The sequence below is a fragment of the Rhea pennata genome, chromosome 1 (genome assembly GCF_028389875.1).
Source record: "Rhea pennata isolate bPtePen1 chromosome 1, bPtePen1.pri, whole genome shotgun sequence".
NCBI classification, from domain to species: Eukaryota; Metazoa; Chordata; class Aves; order Rheiformes; family Rheidae; genus Rhea; species Rhea pennata.
The window spans coordinates 85,512,035-85,531,729 of record NC_084663.1 but is presented as its reverse complement, the minus strand read 5'-3'; the positions used below and the strand labels follow the sequence as shown (position 1 = coordinate 85,531,729).

The window sequence follows — 19,695 nt, the reverse complement described above, 5'->3', positions numbered from 1 at the left end:
GTTGTTCAGTTCATCAGTATTTTAGGGCACTATCTGGAGAGGGTGAGAAAAGAGGCAAGCATTTTTCAATAGCAAAGGCCTTCAGATTTTTCAGTCACTCTCTTCAGTGTCTGTAATGGGATCAGAAGAGAACAAGAACATCCAATTTCTGGGTGCTTATGATTTGGAGTGTTAGAACTTCTGTCTTTCTTCATAAGTACAGGCTGGATGGAACAAGAACCTTTCTGGTTTCTGTCTCCAATAGCCTACACAAGAAGAATGGATTTTGGGAATCCTTACTGTTTCATTTTGGTTCCAGTCCCAGTCCCATAGAGAGAGCTGCACAACATCAAAGATTTGCCATTCCTTGTCTCAGCACAATGGTGTAGTATACATCCCTCCTGGATCATAGAGGAAATTCAAGAACTGTACATTAAATAGTATGAAATTTTAAGCCCTTTACTCTCAGCCTCTGGAACATTACCAGGTGACATATTTCATCTCTTAGCACGTATTGTGCACTGCCTGGAACTTGAGTTCCCCACCAGCTGTAACAGCAAAAGATAGCCTGATGCTCATCACCATCTGACTAATAATCTCACACACCAGGATAAAATTCTTCTAGGAAAAAATGGCAACTTTTTTGCCTTTATTATGTCTTTGCAACTTTGCTGGGCTTCCAGCCACAGAATAAGCCTACTGAAGGCTTCATAAAGTTGTCTGATCCCCTTTGTTGGCAGAGAAGAGTCAACAGGTGCTTGTGATCTGTTGAAGCTATTATTCCACTCCTCCCCACATTGTTATAACTTTCCCTACCCCAACCCATTCCCAGTGTACAACATCAGCCACATTCTAAATATCCCCAGAGCCTTTCCCAGAGTTTGAGACAGGTGAAATGAGGATGGTGTAAACATCACACTTCAACTGGTTCAAGTTGATTCAAATGGACTCTCATGAGCTGGATACTGTTTAGAATCTTTTTCTGGTGACCGATCAGGGTGATGCCAATTCGCTGGATATCTCTGCAAGAGAATGGGAGGTGTGGAAGGTGTTAAAAAGGAGTTTCTCATTTTGAATAGTCCCAGACCATCTCCCTGTAGCTCCCTATCAGTTTGTGTGAATATCATCTTTGTGTAAGAAACAATTGATAGGTTTCTGCCTTTGCTTTGCAAATGTGAGATGGGGTGGGATAAAAAGAAGCCATTTTAGTCTCAACTTTGTAGGTTATGAAACAATAAGAAGCAGCGGGGTAATGTTCCTTCTCCTCGCTCCAGTCTGCTACATAACATTTCAACCCAGTATATGGCATGGCTGGTTCTACACATTGCCCTGAAAATGGTTTTTACCTATGGCAACTGTCATGAACATTTTGATGTGACAGTCTCTCAGTAACAGTGACAATATGTTTTGTAGTGTGCATGGGATGTCTAACAGTGCTTATGGAAAGAGATTAAAAATGTACAACTGTATGGAGGGTGTCCATAGGTCTAAAGAGACGTAAGAAAGACTTTGCTCTGGATTCCCTCTCCTTTGTCATGTGTGTGTTTTCTCCAGGCAGTTCTTACTCTGTATCTCTCAACCTGCTTTTGCTTTGCAATAGGGTCTTTTCTGCATAGAAAACTCAGTGCCTTATTTCCTGCTGTCTACCCCTCTACTTACTCCAAAGTCATGCGTGATATGACATCAAATGCGATCAGACCAGCCTGGTCAAAATTCTCCTTGTAGCGGCCCATCTTGATGGCATCCAACCACTCATGAGCACTGCTGAGTGAAGGGAAATCTGGAGGAGAGTTGCTCAGCAGAGGCTGAGATGGTCTGAAAAAGAGACAATTTCCAAAAGCCCAAGTTACCAGGATGACCACACCATTAAGCTCAGAATTAAGAGAAAGATAGAATGCAATCTCAGAACAAAACAGAATGGCACAAGGCAATTGTGTTTGTTCTTCATGCCCTGATTTCCAGAGGCCTAGCTTGACGTGTCTGTTTCAGGATACCTGCCTTCCCATTTCTGCTTAAAAAAAGTAACCCAACATAAGGAGCTTATGCTTTCTTCTCATATTTTCTCAGGCATGTTCTCTTCTTGTTGCTCCAGAACCTGTCCACATTTTCTGAGAAAGGGTTGCAATTGGGAGGTTTCCAAGGAAGAGAGAAGAGACCCTGCATCTTTCTGCCTTTGTGACTCATTCCCCCTTTCTAAGATGCTCTGCTTAGACCAAACATAATCTATAAGAGAGGAAGTGGGTCTTCTGGGCTCCAACACCCACTACATTATAACATAACAGTCAGAGGGTAAAGAAACCACTGTTCATAGATGGCATTCTCAGTTTTCCCTGCCCTCTGAATCCAAAGGCTACAACTCTCTTTGTGTTCTAGTTCTTAGTAAACCAAGCACAACTACGCACTTCTCTCCCCAGCTATGAACTGCATTGCAGTAGGTTAGGGTTTTATACCCATTGGAAAAATTCTCTAGGATGACAGGACATACTTTCATCATCAGCCTGACAGCTATCTAATCTTGGTTTTATTTATCCCCCCAAAGACTTTGGCCTCTGGTTTCATGAGGCTGAAAAATACAGATGAGAAAATATGGGATGCAAGCTCTAATGACTGTTCTAGCTACAGATTTCCTTTCCTCCACCAGCTAAGGTCTTCTTTCCCTTGATCACCTCTTTTAATACCTTATGCAGCTATCCCTCCCTCCATCTCCAAGTCCCTCACTTATGTTCATCGTAAGTGCACACCATAATCAGCACTCACAACTCTTAATTCATCCTGATCATCCATTAAGTAAATCAGACTATACAGTTCTTCCAGTCCTCTCCCTCATTTTTTTCTTCCTAATTGGTCTCAGTCTCAGATGAAAGGACTGGATAAAGACTATATAGCTTAATTCACTGTCATCTTTTCCTCATGATGCCTACCCAGAGACCAGCCCTATTATTTTGCACTAAATCCTTATCTTACCTGCTGTTCCCAGTGCCAGTGGCTTTGAGTGCTGATGGCTTGCGAATCATTTTATCTAGGGCACTGACTATTTGCTCAAATTTGGGTCTCTGGACACGCTCCTTCTGCCAGCAGTCAAGCATCAGCAGGTGTAAAACAGTTGGGCAGTCTGGGGGTGGTGGCAGGCGATAGTCCTGGTCAATGGCATTAATGACCTGCAGGAAAGGAAGAACAATGCTTGATCATGGCTTGGAAAATAAATTAAAAAAAAAGAGAGAGAGACAAGCTGCAGTCACTGGGCTGTGCATGACTTTCTGCTACTTAAAATGATACAGAGGACAGACAGATGAACATTCTTACCACTTCCAAAACTTACATCCTGATTGGACATGTCCCAGTAAGGCCTCTCTCCATAGGACATCACCTCCCACATGACAATGCCATAGCTCCACACATCACTGGAGGAGGTAAATTTGCGATACTGGACAGCTTCAGGGGCAGTCCAACGGATGGGGATTTTGCAGCCCTAGAGAGCAGTGGGAGAGCAATCAGAAAGTTAGTGAGATATGGACTATTTGAGGAAGTGACATTACCAAACTGATCAGTGCCAGCAGCATGGCACAACTCTGAGCACAGGATGCAGCTCTATTAACATTGTCATATTGCTGGTTTACATTCAAGCTATTTTTTTAAGGTTTGCACCTTGTTCTATTGAGAGATGCAGATGAAGAACCCTGACTGCTGTAAATTCCATTATATAGTGGAATTTAACCTTTATAAAGGTTAAAGACACACCTGACTTCAACCTCTCCTTCATCCTTTATACTTCCTGTAAGAAACTGATGAAAGAGGAAGATAACACCTACTTCAATTGATGGGGTTTGTCCTATTCATCATTATTCCATGAAGAATTGTACTGACACCTCAGTTAACAGGGCATAATGGATCAAATTTTCAGTTACTCTTTTTCTTTACTGATTTGAAACAGACAGCCCCATGGTGAAAGGCTCCACCTTACTTTTCTCTGGTCTCAGGATGAACAAAAAAGAGTATGCCAAAGAACTCCATACCACAATCTACTGAATGTTCTGTGGGTATGAAGAACACACAAAGACTCTACACAGATCTAATCAAAGAGAAACACAGAGCAAATTTATGCTTGGCAGCACAGAAGTAACTCCTTCCACAGTGGTAACTCACCAAAGCTCCAGTGTAGGTGGGGTTTGAAGCATCATCTTCCAGAAAGCGGGACAGACCAAAGTCGGAGACCTTGCACACAAGGTTGCTGTTGACTAAGATATTACGTGCTGCCAGGTCACGATGCACATAGTTCATGTCTGAAAGATAGCGCATGCCAGCTGCAATCCCTCGCAGCATTCCCACCAGCTGTAATACACTGAACTGTCCTTCCTTCTGCTGCAAGTGAGGAGGCAAATAAAAGGTTTTTATGACTACAGGAAATGAAGCCAACAGGGGATAGCAAAGAGCAATATAATAAGGTGGATTTATAAAGTTAGAGTACATATGTCTTAAATTCAGCCAATCTCTGAAGGTTCAAGGACAGCAAGTAAGAAAGGAAGATGGGCTGCTTAAGGCAAAAAATCTCTGATGAAGTGAGACATCAGCAATCTACTTCTGAAGACAAATCTCATCTTGTAGCTATACTCTCTGTTAGCATTCTGTGCCTAGAAAGTCTGTACCTTGTTACCTAGTGAGCTGGCTAACTGAAGGGGGGCAATCCATTGACAGCTCTGCTCTTTACAATGAGTTCTATGCAAATCCATACAATGGGTTCATGTGCTCTTCCAAATACACTTGCTGAAGTAGTTGTGATTGAATAAGCATTTATTTTAGTAGAGAAAGAAATGAAAGAACTTGCACTACAGAAATATCTATATTATTGTTTCATTTTTAGAAAAAAAAACAACTGGAAACTGAGAGTGCTAAAAAATCTACAGTTAATGGGAAATTTAATTAATTGAAGTCACCTGAAACAATCAGTGGAATAAAGCCCCCAAAACATTACTAGAAAAGCAAGTTTTGGAGCATGCGTATAGTAACTGAAGGGCCATGAGCAAAGGAAAACAATTTAGTATTGATTATCAATAAATATTCGAGTTGGAGAGCTCTATCAGAGTATAGAGATTTTATACGACGAGCAAGCATTATCACATTGTTGGCCCAGCAAACATTTAACCTGATAACTTGCTAATATATCTATTGCCCCTGTAAAGAACATTAGAGATGTTATGGGGACAGGAAGGAAGAGGAAGGACAGATGAAATTAACAGATCTGAGAGTGGCACAGAGCAAGGTGAAGAAGGAACAGTTGTTGGGGACTCCATCTCATGGTACCCTGAGGAAGGAATCCAGCGATCCATTCTCCATGAACTCTGTGACAATCATGACTGGTCGGCTCTTGGTGACCACACCCTCCAGGTGGATGACATTGGGATGCTCAAACTGCCCCATGATGCTGGCCTCGCTCAGGAACTCCCGCCGTTGTTCATCTGTGTAACCTGACTTCAGGGTCTTAATAGCTACTGTGTATTCACGCTTCCCTGGAGGTTTTAGGCGCCCAAAACACACCTCTCCAAACTCTCCTGCCAGGGAGGGAAGAAACACAGCTCAAGTAAGGTAATACAGCAGAGAATTTTAGTTTTGTGCAATAAAATGTTCTAATATGAAAAACTCCAGGCACTACTTGGGAATACGGTTACTAGGCTGTTACTGAAAGCTCTGAATTCAGCCAGCTTGGAGGATACTATGATACATCTTCAGGGTTCAGATGAGGCACTCTGGGTCTTCTCAGGGTGTTTTCAACTTGCCTTGGGGCCAGCATCTTATGTTAATTATTCTAAGGTGGATTTGGATAAAAATGAAGCTTAGCCATCCAGAGAGACTTGATGTGCCAGGAGGGAGGGTGGGATCCATTTCAGGCCAGCAGGGTGTCAGCTTTCAAGGTAGATAAGAAGGCACTTCAGAATCTGTAGTTTCTCACACTACCTGATCCAATGACCTCCTCAATCTTGATTAAGGACACATCAATCTCCTTGGCAAACTCTCTAACAGCTTCATTGGGATCTTCATAGGTTGAAGGGTCAATATAATATTTCACTCCAAGCCCTGCAGTGGAGAAGACAGTCCAAAATATCACAAGAGTCAGTCCTTGAGAGAAATGGGTGCTACTGAGTTCTGAAGAGAAACAGGCCCTTGTCATCTGTTCCTCTGGGACACTTACCTCGTGCACTGATATACTGCTGCAGGCGGTCTGCATATGGAGTCTCTCGTCTTTTACTGCAGAACATATAGGAAAAGAAAGTCAAAACACACACAAGTCTCCGATAGAGTACTGGAGTAGGCTTCTCAATGCAAGACTCAGAGGGTCCTTGAGCTTAGAGATAGAAGATGGGTATTAAGATCCCAGCCTGCCCATCTTTTAATAACCAATGCAATCTTGTTTTCTACATGGTCATTTTTAACAGCACTGAGTGCAATCCCAGTTTAGATATGTCAAATGACAGAGTCTCCAGGACTATCCAGAAAAAAAAAAAAAAAAAAGACCTATGGTTTAGCACTACTATCTTGGAAGCTTTCTTTCTATAGAGGCTAAATTTGCCTCTTAATTTCATTCAACTGCTATGAATTATTCCTTTCAATACCAACCTAAACCCTCTTCTTCAATGCCTTTTAATTTCTTCAGTAACATCTCTTTTTAATAGCCATTTTCTCAAATTTCACATACTTAATGTATTTAATTAACCCCAGAGAGGTTGATTCTTGATCTGTACTCTTTGTCTCTTAACAGCATTTACTTTGGTTAACCTTTTCATAAGTATGGTACCCCAAACCAATTGCACAGAGCCATATGGACAGAAATCTATTCTATGATATGACCTCTGTATGTGCAGCTGAAAATAGGTATGATCTTAATTACTGTAATATTTTTTACAAAGATGCATCTGACTTCCAATCAGCATAGGTGCTTCTCAGCATAGGCTCTTCTCAAATTTTATTATCCCATTAACTGTGTATAATTCAAGCCATTTTTCCCATATGAGCTAGCTGTTTTCCAAGTTTCATCCTATTCTTGGTTTGCTGTTAATATTTTCCATTTTTCATGTCACTTTCTTTATTTCCAACAATGTTCATAGTTCTTTCCAAAAAAGTATAATTTATGTCAGTTTACATGATTTTCTAAATCATATTACTTAGAGTAGATCCTAAATCAAACCTATGGTATCCTGCAGTATCCCTGTGGTGTAAATGGATTCATGTCAACTATGCTTTGCTGCTTAATATCCATCTCACGGTCACAACTCTCCAGTCTCTTCTGAGTGAGCACAAGACCTTCTATTTGTTTCAATTAGCATCTGAAATCAGAATTTCCTGAAACACGATGTTACTTGGTTTTGTTAATAATAGGACCAACCCTATCATTCTGCAGGAAATTTTGTCCATTATACATACTTTTTTTTTCCTTAAAATTCTGCTAAAATACCATAAGTGGAGTTATTTCTACCTTAAAAATCTGTTCTTTTTACTGTGGGAAGAAATTGGCTTGGGGGCCTTTACCTAAGATCTATAAACGTGCTATTGCATCTGGCAAGTCAGGTCTAAAGTAGCATTTTTTCTAGGTCAGCCATCATTAAAACAAACAAACAAACAAACAAATAATTAGCTTAAATAGATAAATCTTTCACACAATATATTGACAGGATACTGTGTCAATATCATTTGCAAAAACAAATTAAAATTATTGTATTTGTCTATAAATACATTCAGTCTTTTAAAAAAATCCTTTTATATAGTCTTTCTTCTTTCCTAGGTCTTCAAGCTCACTCTTCTAGACAAATTTAAAATACAAATTTGATGTCTCATCTTCTGAGCCACTGTTGATTGCACATGCTCCCTCAGGTATAAATGAGTCTACCTTTTATGACAGAGTTTTTTACATAGCTATATTTATAGAATCCCTTTGACACCCTTTCTCAATGCCGTTTTGATATTATAAATTCATTCTAGCTTAGGTTTAGGGGTTTTTTTTTAGAAAAATATATGCTTTATTGAGTTGTGCACATAATAACACATTTCCAGCTGTAACAAGAAATCATATTTTAAGAGTTCAAAGCTACAAAGGGAGACAATAATACAAACATAACAATATTAGATAACTCTTGTCTTTCCAGAAAGAAAAATAATAAAATAGAATATACACAGAAGAAAAAAACAAATACAGAAAGGGGAAGAGAACAAATCCCCCTCACCCCACAACTAGATGTCACTTTCTAAGGTTAAGCAGTTTATAAATTTCTTTCGCTCATCAGAAAGAAAAACTATTAACTCCCTCCTGTTTAGAGGCAGAATAGAGCAAACATACAGAAATCCACTATTGATAATCTAAGAGATAAAGTTCAAAACTCATTAAGTCCAAAAAGTGAGTGATGATTGTTTCTTTTCTTCAACTATCAAAAACCTCCCTGCCTTACTTTTATACCTCTACAAAGATCTGTGAGTGACCCTTATTTTTCTTTCTGCCTTTTAAAAAATCTATCCTTCTTTTGCCATCACAGACTATCTCTGCATTGACTTATCTTCCCTTTCTTTTCAAAATGGCAGGTGGTATTTGCACTTTTCAACCTAGATTTTATCTGAGCCTGTGTTTCATGGAACCGTGTGGGATGTACATTTTTTTTTCTTTAGCAAATGATCTATGGTTTCTCATCATTCTTGATTAAAAGATACTTTGCAGCTCCTTAGCATCTTCTAAATAAGAGAGTCTAAATAGTTTTTCTACCAGTCCTCCTTCACTACATTGTTTCATTCTCCACTTGCTTGACCTATGACAATTTATAGTCCCTTTTTGAAGTAATTCATTTAAATAAATTTTGAGCACTATCTTTAAAAAGCTCCAGTGCTACCTAGCTAAATCTCAGCTAAGTATATGAGTGTTTTACCAAAGGACAGGCACCTCAAATGGGAATAATGAGGCAGGATCTTCATTTAAAATCAGAATAGGGTCTCAAGGGCATTTGAATGAACGTCCATCAGCCTGTCTCCCGCAGGGCAGGGTTATGTAGCAGGGGTAAGTAAGTTCCACTTTCTGGGGTGCAGGCACTGGCACATGAGCAGGTCAAAGAATTCACCTCTTGAAGATGATGGCAAGGATGGCAATGGCAGCAATTACCAAGAAGGCTAGACCACCAAGCGCTGAGCCCACGATAAGCGGCAGTCGGTCCTGCATCATCTCCGAGCGCTCCCCTAGCAAGGGAGACACACACACACAAAATGCAGAGGACAAGGGCTGTTAGAGTTTCCCTTCTACTCAGCTAGGTTTCACCTATAATTTCATTCCCACCAGTCCTCTGCTTCCAAGGCTATTCCTGGTATCTCAACATATACTTTATTTTATTATTCTTCTTTCCCTTCAGTCACTGTGCTTCTCCAGTGCTTTCCTTTCTACCTCTGAAAATCCAGTATTCCCTCCTACCCTCTCTTCCCTCCCCTGATCCATTGATACCTTACTGGCTATGTCAGTACAAGTCCTCAGTAAACTTAGGCTGTGAACCCACTGTCTCTTCTTAGTTCAGCTTGTAGATGATGTACATTAATAACTTTGACCCAGACCAAAGATTTCACAAGATGACACATTACTCTTCGCATGAATGAATGGGAATACTGTTGGGAGGCAAGGTTTGGTGCATAAGTCCTCTGTCCCACCTGTCCTTGCAATTTAGCTGTAACATGTTCTGTGGCAGCTGGAGGCCAAACCATACCATAACATAGCATTGTGTACTGTAACACTTTCCTAAACAGAACTGCACTCCGTTCCTTCCTAGTCAGAGGCACAGAAGCATATGAAAACAAGGAGTAGGAATGGGGAATATGGAGGTATCAAAAGCTAAGGGTGTGTGAACAACGTGATCTGATGGCGTGAAGTTTCTGTGAGTGGGCAAATTTGCATATGCAAATCGTGGTATACAGAAACATATGAGTAGGAGTGTCAGGTAGCAGTCTTCTGCAGTTTTCTAATACATTCAATGGCACACATAAGTGAAAAATGAGTATGTGCAAGTCTGAATACAAAACAGCAGCACTCACCTCCCATTAGAGTTTGGAAATACATCTTTCCACTGTATGGCCCATAGCCCACTGCTGTTCTGGCTCGTACTTGGAAGGCATAGATCTTGCCTGGGTTCAGATTTGAGATGGTAGCCATGTTGGTCTCGCTAGTCAAGGTCAGTGAATTATCCTCCTCATCTGCCTGTGAATGCCAATGGCCAAAAAGGAATATGAGACCTTTGCCCACACCAGTGGCTGTCCTCATCAAGGAATGCTAGATTTTATGTGGACCCAATAGTCCTTGATTCTCCCTCTCCCACCTCCTATTCCAGACCTGGGTTCCTCACACAGTACTCGTGCTCCTCACTACTGCCCTCCACTACTACAGGTCTGCCAAAGTCCCTCAGTCCTGATCTAAACAAAATGAGAGACAAAAGTATCTTGTTCTGTGGTTCCCTGCAACCTATTCTAAAATTTTACTTTCTACAAGCTCCAAACTCATATATTCTCCTTGAAAAATCTAGTGTTAGAACATGTGTAATACTATATCCAGGAAGCTGCTCTTACAAATTACAGGCAGCTAAACTGCTAGGAGAAACAGTAGCCCTGCATAATTCTGCACATACGTGGGAATATGTTTGAGCAGCCCTATGGAGCTCCTCCCTCAAACCACTTAGATTGGGAGTCATGAAAGAGGTGGGTGGAAATGAACTTTATGGTTGCCACCCTGTAATTCCAGCACATAAACAGGAGATTGAAACCTGCCACTTAGTGAATGAACTTCTCTCCATTAAATTTCTCAGAGACGTCTTTCCAGGCATATATGCGAGCACAGGACATCACTCTACAATGCACAACAAAACGTTGCAGTGAGTCCAACTCCAGCATACACCACATTTAGAAACTTCAGCTCCTTCTGCTGTTACCTGTATCAACTGATGCTAAACTTATTCAAATGTTTTAGCCACAGCTTTTTAGCTTAGCTACAAGTGTCTTCTTTTTCTGTCCGCATCACTAGATGGTTCCAAGCTGGGAAATGCAGATGGACAGATGTTAGATGACACATACATTATAAACTTCAGTGTTTGCTACAGTGTGCTCTTCCCTCAGAATTTAAGCACTTTTCTCCACCTTATTCATCCTGATCCAGAGGGACATCTCCCAGAGAGAAGATTTTCCTATTCTTTCTTGCATTACAGCTATATAACAGCCTGCATTGCATCATTCTCTGCTCACCTTGTTGAAGTAGCGAAGCTGGTAATCCAGGATGATCCCATTAGGTTGGTCTGGCTGAGGCCAGGACAAAGTAATGCTGCTGGTAGTACGACTCACCTGATGCATCATAGGAACTGCAGAGGGGACTAGAACAAAGAAAGAAAGGAAGAAAGAAAGAGAGATTTCAAAGAAAAAAGCTTAATGAGGAATGATAATTTAATATTTACTGTGATATGCTAATATATTAGTTCATCCCTTCCTTTCTCTTAATTTACATCAAGAAGTACTTTATAAAATGGCCCAAAGAAATCCAAATATAATTTCACGCTACTGGGAGATAGAGTAACCTACAACTTGGACAGAAAATGAAGAATACCCCAGACAACTGATAGTGCACATGAATTTTGAAATGATCTACAATATAATTGGGACATTATTCTGGTCTTAAAATTTGCAATTTGTACATGCAAGCTAAAATACCACCTTTGACAGTGCTACTATCCTGTTCTAGGATGCCCCTCTTGGACAAACAGTGTGAGAATTCTATCAGCACAAACAAACTACAACATCTCTGTTCTGTTTCTCCACCAGATTATAATTCTTTCTTCTGTGGGGAAAAAATAAGGTACAGGCTGTCTGAAAAAACAGAGTCATTCATTTTAGGTCACAAATTGACCCCAAGGGTTAGGTTTAGGTTAGGTTGTAAACTGAAAGAGAAAGGAGGATGAGGACCCTGGTGACTTAAGAGATGGACTTTGAAGCCTTTCTCAGTTCACTGGTCCCAGTTCAGCTGCTGATCATAGAGAACGAAAGCATCTTGCATTCCTATCCTAATATTCAAGAGTAGATCCTGGATGCCAGGCCAATCCTGGACAGAACATTTGCCCAGATGGCAAAACCATATGGTTGTTCTATTTATTTTTATATTGCCCGCTAAGTTCCTGTCTTCTGGAGAATGGGCCAGGCTAGTATACTACCTACTTGGAGCTGCCACCTCTATTCCATTATGGTATTCAGTGCTTAAACTCTGTGGCAGATATTAATTATTGTGGGAAAAATTCAAATTTTGTTTTTTGGTTTTTTTTTTTTTTTTTTTTTTTTGGTCCAAAGTAAGGACCAACTCAACTTTTTTTTTGCTTTTCACTTATTGGCTTCCTAGAGGCCATACCATTCACAGGTTCTGAAGTCAAACGAAGTAGGTAGCATTCCTTATAATAGGAGGTCTTTGCTGAAGGAGGATCATACTTAGTTCTTCTAAAAATAGTTCTCAGAGTGGGAAGGGAGATGAATAGCCACTTACTAGTGAAGCTTTCTGGAGAACGAAAATCCACTTCTGCAAAAAACATCCATGATTTTAGGAACACATTTGGGCTAAGGCTAAAAAAAATATGAGTTTCTTCTTAAGAAGAGACTTCCAAACAAATATTTCAGGATAACTGATAGAGGATCTTTCAGCTTGCCTTTTCAGTCTGCCCACAGAGTTGTTCTCAGTTTTATTTTCTCCCTGCAGGCAAAATGTCATGTTGACATGAGACCTCCAGGTAGACAGCTAGGGAATCCTCATTTCCATTTTACTAATGGAAGTAATATTTTCAGTAGCTTTAAATCTTCAAGAAAAAGCATACTAATGAAAAGTCACCACCAACTCCACTGGTTTTGCACAAGAGACTTTTAAACTTACTAGATGGAAGATTCATGACTTCCAGGTGAGGCAAGTGGGAAACAGTTAAAAACAACAATGAAACAATAAGTTAAGAGTAGCAAAAAACATTTTCTCATCCTTACTCCTTTTATTTCTTATAATTATTTGTGTCTTGAATAGTTTTGCACACCTTCTCATTACAATATTGCTGACAAGAATAGAAGAGGGCAACAATTAAACAAGGCCTTATGTAGTTTAAAACATGAATGAAGAACACTGTATTCAGATAACAGTGTGAGAAGAGCAGGATAACTATCTAGTTCATATTTGATCAAGAAAGATTCTACAAAGCTGTAATGCTTATTAAAAGGCAGATATCTTTCTGATGGGACATACAGGACATATGGGACAGGAAGAGGTGTAACCCTAAATACACAGATATACTGCAGAGGAAGAACCCACTCCCTTGTTCTAGTTTTTAATGAAGATTTTGCAGAATGATCACAGTTAAATGTACTCTCCATGCTTCCCCTCCACGCTCTTCCCAGTCATCCGTTTTCCACTCTGAACCATTGCTTATTCCTGCTCTCCTCATTTCTTCCGAAGTCATGCTTTTCCCCCTACCTGAAAGGCATATTCAGGATGCTTAAAATAAACTAGTGATATTGACCTATATTTTAGTCAGTAAATACCCATTCTGACATTAGCATATACTGTCAACTCTCAGGTATCCATGAACAGGCTATCTTCTGCAAAAGATACACAGACATCAGAGCTGGCTGTTTATAAAGTAAAGCACAGCAAAGCCTGCACAAGAACAATAATAATAAATTACATGTTACCCAGATATGCTGTACATAGAAACAGGCTACATCTAGCAGAATCAGAAATATTGGGAAGCATAAAAAAAAATCACTGGAGTGGCTTTAGTCTGAGTTACAATACATGTATCTCTTGATCATGCTCCTGAGCATCCTAGAGTGCCCCTATTATCTGTGTTTGTCTATTACTCAGGCTAAACATGGGGTGGATACCTAGAATAATGTCGAGTGTGCTATATTATAGGTGGTCATTTCAGTGACATGCATCTATTAAGCAGATATTTTTTAAGGCAAAAAACATAAACCAGCAAAAATGCTCAGTAATGAAAGTATGAATTAATCTAAGATTGAGTGTCTTTAACCTGCCTGAGATAGTTTTTCCTCTTTGATACATACATTTGCCTGTTATTTAAAGATAAAATCCTCCCATCACTTCAAGTGAGACCTCTCCCACCACTTCAAGTAAAAATTATATAGATTTTTGCTTTTAAAAGCTTATATTAATATTAAAGTGATTTGAAATGTGAACATATTTGTGGGTGGAATAACAACATTTTTCCTGTCAAGCTTTTTTTGAATAAAGTTACTCTCCCAGTAATTATGGAACATAAAGCTCAAGGTTGTATACTTCAAACCAACGCTCAAAGTACCCTACCTCTACTGACACAGAAGTACTAGATGAATGTTTTTCTTTCTTTGTATGCAGACTACTAACAATGTTTATCACAAAACACTGGTTTACTAGCTTATTTCATATTCTATGCATAGAACATATTTCATGTTCTATGTTGCTTTGTCACCTCCATGCCATTTTTCTTTTTTTCACATGAGATTTATAAATGGAGATACTTAGGTCTGTGTCTAATGACACTTGGACAATTGGCTGACAGCTGAAATCACAGGGTCTGATTTTATTATTCAGTGAATGCAAGCAACATGTTATAATATCAGATCTCTAAAGATAACTGGAAAATGACTGCTTTTTTAATTCTATTTGTCTGAGTAAATATGAGGAAAATTCTTGTACATATAACCTCTAATGGAAGCTTTAAAGCCATCCAGCCACTAGGTAAATATGACTCCTGGGTTCTACTTCTTGCATGCTTGCATTCTTACAGCTCTCCTACATGGATGGACATAATACAATAATTTTCCTGGATCTTTTGTGGCAGCATATGGGGGGTGGATTAAGGATATTTTGAGCACCTTGAAAATACTGCATTCTCTATGTTACTTTCTTTTCTGCTTTACTTTCTTTTAATGCTAATGTCTGTGACAGTAGTATCAGCAATGTGTGCCTGCAACCTTAAAAATCTACAGATTGGGGAAGGAAGGAATCTGAAGGGAAGGGGGCTGCTTCCGCCTTTGCTTCTGCTTCTTCATTGTTGCAAAAGAAGAGCCCACTGATGCAAACTGCCAAAGACTCTTAAGAAGAAATGGTGTTCTCTAGATATAGCAAGTTCACTGGAATAGATCTGTACTTGAATCAATGTAATTTGCTTCATTTATTTTTTATGAGTATAGCTGGAGTTACAAAATCCAAGTTTGCTTTAAAGGCTATGCTGAGTTCCCTCAGCATTTCCTCCATTACCCAAAGAGGCCATATAGTTTGGGCTTGCAAGCACTAAGTAAGAGAGTAAGTCCAGGATTAAGGATTAAGTTTTTGATTGGAGAAAACTGGGAGTTCTGCAAAGATCAAAGGAAAACAGGTCATCTTCATCATTCGCTTTTAGCTTCATGAATGCAATTGACCAATAAATGTTTAGGAAATCTTCCCCTTTTTATAAAATTATACAGAAGATAAAAAGAAAAAAAAATGTTTTTATAAAAGATTACTTACCTATCAGTATAGATAGTACACAAATGCTACCTGCCTGTAGACGTGATAGACATATCTTTTCCATAGGATAAATCACAAAGCCTTTATTTCCGGGGAGCCACTTTAACACTGAGTGGAATCATAAAACTTAATTACTGCACAAATAAAGTACATCTACCTTTTTTAAAGTAAGTCAACTTTTTTAATAGAAATCACAAGAAGATTTTTTTTTCAGACTTGCAAAATGAACTCCAGTTCACACTAAGGAATCTCCAAGTAACCCAGGGGTTTTACCACTGCAGAACTTTTCTAAAACAAAGAAAATGCATCCACAAATGATGACCAAGAGTGCTCTGATGAAGATTGCGTTCATTCTATCTGTACTTGCTTGTACTCTGATTTTCTGAAAGTAGTAAAATAAATTGTCTTAAATACTTGCTCCAGACATAGACTCCACCTTAAGGGAATTATTAGATCTAAAAAAGAGCTACATGTTTACTGTAGCTTTTTAATCTTACCAGAGAGAAAGAGCGAAGAAAAAAAACTTCAGTTTTACTAAGATAGAATCTTGGGCTGCAACACTTCTTCAGACTCCTTTCTGTTTGTCTTCTATTCCATTCTTTCCCTGAGTCATACTCAGCATGGAAATAATGAACTACTAGTAATGGGTAGGGTAACTCAGGTGAAATTTAAATTCACTTTGTCTTCCAGACATTCTCTTTTTTTTGAATCATGTCATTCTTATCTCCCCTATTCAAATTATCTCTTTACTCCAGATCTGACAACTCATTTCTCCCCTAGATGTGTGTCTTCCCCACCTTCATCAGTGAGGACTGAGGTAGACATGGTGATGACACTTAAGAATCCTCTTACTGAAGTCTCCTGCCTATCTGATTCTTTAAGTAGGCTCATCTTGAAAATAAGATTATGTTTCTTTGTCTACCCTATGTGCTACTTATTTAAAATAATCTTGTAGTCAGCAGAGATCTAGGGTTTAATACGGTTCTTAGAAATAGACATTTAATGCTATTTAAGATAGCCTCTGAGATTCAAGACATAGTGCTAGCTAATTTGACTTAGGTCTTCCAGGAGACTAGTAAACCTCTAGAGAGCTAGATGGAGATAGGATATGCAAGAGTGCCTGAAAAGGCACTATATACCTATAATTATGCAGCTGTATCCCTTGCACTCAGTGTAGCCTAATGAGCAACTCATCTCACTCTAAAGCAAATGTTCAAGGTGCAGCTCCATTTAGCTTACATTTGTGAGGCCTAGTCCTCCTACTCCTCCTGGGTCTCCTCATGCTCCTGTATCATACCTGCTAGCCCTGGATAGATGTCTTGGCTGCCCTTGGGTGTCTCAGATGGCCTAGATGCTTATACGTTGACAACTGAATGGAGCTGACTGATCAGTTGAATCACTTGTTTAGTACAACTGGCTAGATCTCCATGGACAACTACAGGAGCTCAGACAACTGGATCACAGGAGGCTGCTTAAATGGGATTCAGACTGAATCCTGTCACTTCAGACCAAGAGTCTGTGTATCCTTTATAGATACCTATGCTTTTTCTTTCCCTTCTTTCACTCCAGAAGCTTCTATAAAACATCTAAATTCTTTACATAATCACCTTGTCCAACTCCTGCTTTAATTTTGTCTCTCCCACTATATCCCTCATTTTGTGATCACCTTCAGTTAGTCCTTCCTCTCTAATACTAGCCCCAAATCTACCACTCTCAAAATATCGCTTCAAAATATTGGAGGTATGTTTACCTCCTCAGCTATTTTCTTATACACATATTCTCAGCAAATGGCATGAGGACCTTAACTTTGTTCCCCACACCTTCCCACATACCATAGTCCTGAAGGGAGGTCTGCTGGAATGCAGTATAGACACTTCCTTCTCCATGCATTTAACATCAGCTCTTTCTTTTTGAAATTGTCCTCTCTGTGTCTTTACTACAGACTTCAGTTTAGTTCTGCCCCTTTCTCTAAAATATCTCCATCCTGTAAAAGTCTCTTGAGTTCTTTTCTATCATGTTCTTGTACTTTAATGCCTGTAGATGAAGAATGCTTTAGAAAGGCAAATTAGTTAGTTATTTTCACTATCATTATCTCTACTCTTACTGTTTCTGCTGGTGTTCCACTCATGCCTAACAAACAATGGAGAATTTTCCTTTATACCACAAGGTGCTGTCTTTTACTATGCACTTCCTATTTCCTCTTTCTCAGAAAGCTTCTGTCTTCATTTAAACAATCACTGAAACCTGAAAAGTGAAAACAAGCACATTCATTCTCTGCTCATGCTGCAGAGACAGAACATATTAAAAAGACAAAAATGGAACAGATCCTTATTTTGGAGTGACCACAGAAATTTTTATTAGGTTCCAGTCATACCTGGGCAAATCCACTGAAGACAGCAAAGCTGACAAATGTCACTAAAGGAAAAATGTAGCTATAAAAATATTTCTGTTGTTGCTATGTAAGAAGAAAAAAATCTAGTGTAATTCCTAGGGCCCTATGGTGATTGCTCAGGGCTGGTGATTAGAATCAAAAATAAGCAAGCAGATTATTACTTTAGAAATTAGTGCAATTCATCCAATGGACAATGGACAGAGAGCTCACACTCCATTTTGTTTAACTGATTATTCCATTCTGATAAAACTCAGTAACATATAGGTTCTAACAGCTCTCTTTTTTATTCTTTGATCCCTGCTCCTGTCAACTAAGTATATTGGATTGTTGTGCCTCACTCTGGAAAACCAAGCACCTTCAGACAAATTTCCCTCATCAGCTCAGCCGTTTGCATTCATAATCTCAACACATTGACACTGAAGTCTTTTCTTTCTCTCACACATTCCCCCTAAAAATCTTATGACAGGTTCTCTTAAATTGTGTGGCACTATCCATACTAGTCCCTGTCTCCACCCAGTCTCTTACACCTACCTTCATACTCTCTAGCTTTGACTAGCGTGGTTCTGCAGATCTTTGATATTGCCAAGTCCCACTACTCTGAATCCAACTGGTGTAGCAGGCTGCTACATAGAAAGATATACTTTTCATGGGTGCATGGCAGCCTGGCTACATCATCTTTAACCTCATATACCTCCAAAAACTCTTTAAATGTCTGAATTCAATCAAAAAAATCGTACTTTCTTTTAGAAATCTCTACGGACTTGCTCCAACATTTGAGGCCTTGCCTCTCCTTCTACCTTTTGGGAATGTAATAAATAGTCGGATGAATAAGTTAAATAGTGTGTCTCTGGAAACAGACATGAATACATGCTTCAGTGGTAGGTATAGGAAAAAACATGGACAGACAGTTACAGTTATGTATATAGAAAGTTTTTTTCATGGTGCTTTAAATGAAAACTTGAATTATGTCATAAGGCAGGAGAAAAGACATTTGTTTTCCCTGATTAATACACTTGAAGATGCTAAAATCCATTAAAATTTAGCCCCTTCTTGTTTTTTAATAATATGACAGTTCTTTTTTATATTTTTTGGTTTCTCTGTATCAGGCTCCCTCTCTGTCACAAAGCATAACTTCAGTTATATAAAAGCTTTCCTTCCTGCAGCTCGTGCTCTCTGGAATGGCTTCCCGGTATCTTTCCAGATAGTCTGACATTTAGGGATACACCCTTGGCACAGCATACCTGAGCTGAAAGAAACTCTTTCTTTTCTCTCTCTCTCTCTTTTTTTTTTTTTTTTTTTTTTACCTCTGGGTAGTTTTTTCTTCTTGTACTTTACCTTAGCAAGCCTGTCAAATTATTGTTATCCAGATAGGTCTGAGATGTGTTGTGTCATAAAATGCAAAGCCTTATTGTTACAAAGTAAGTTTTTCTGTACTATCTCTTTTTAATCTATTGTGAAATATAGTCACTGAAGAGGAGGGATGTCATACACAGGCATCACAGAAAAACATGGTTAAGTAACCCATGGATCCCATTGTACTGTGAAGCAGGGCAAGTAGGCTGTTAGGTATAAGCAAATTCTTAGAGGAAGGGTGATTTGGAGATAAATATGAAGAGTGATTATGTAACAGGTGAAAAAGAGAAGCAGAACTGTTCCAGGACAGAATATGTCTCTCTGGGACAGAAAGTATCTTTAACAAATGGGCAGAAGATGGGGAGGAGGATTTCATGGATCAACAACTGAAAGAGTTCAGAGAACTCTGACTGATGCAGGAGTAAGAGGAATATTCAGAAGCTGCCAG

At 39.2% G+C, this 19,695-nt stretch overlaps 1 protein-coding gene across 1 annotated transcript in view; it reads right to left on the bottom strand.

Annotated features, from left to right (window-relative positions):
* Nucleotides 1-641: 641 nt before the first annotated feature.
* EPHB6 (EPH receptor B6) overlaps nucleotides 642-19,695 on the bottom strand; it is a 75,125-nt gene continuing 56,071 nt past the window's right edge. Inside the window, exons 7-17 of the mRNA XM_062593836.1 lie at nucleotides 11,221-11,345; nucleotides 10,024-10,186; nucleotides 9,069-9,183; nucleotides 6,164-6,219; nucleotides 5,929-6,048; nucleotides 5,278-5,525; nucleotides 4,123-4,338; nucleotides 3,299-3,448; nucleotides 2,944-3,137; nucleotides 1,639-1,794; nucleotides 642-1,001 (exon numbers count right to left, since the gene is read on the bottom strand). Of these exons, the coding sequence (XP_062449820.1) occupies nucleotides 893-1,001; nucleotides 1,639-1,794; nucleotides 2,944-3,137; nucleotides 3,299-3,448; nucleotides 4,123-4,338; nucleotides 5,278-5,525; nucleotides 5,929-6,048; nucleotides 6,164-6,219; nucleotides 9,069-9,183; nucleotides 10,024-10,186; nucleotides 11,221-11,345 (1,652 nt within the window). The 3' untranslated portion in view covers nucleotides 642-892. The remainder of the gene's footprint in view (nucleotides 1,002-1,638; nucleotides 1,795-2,943; nucleotides 3,138-3,298; nucleotides 3,449-4,122; nucleotides 4,339-5,277; nucleotides 5,526-5,928; nucleotides 6,049-6,163; nucleotides 6,220-9,068; nucleotides 9,184-10,023; nucleotides 10,187-11,220; nucleotides 11,346-19,695) is intronic.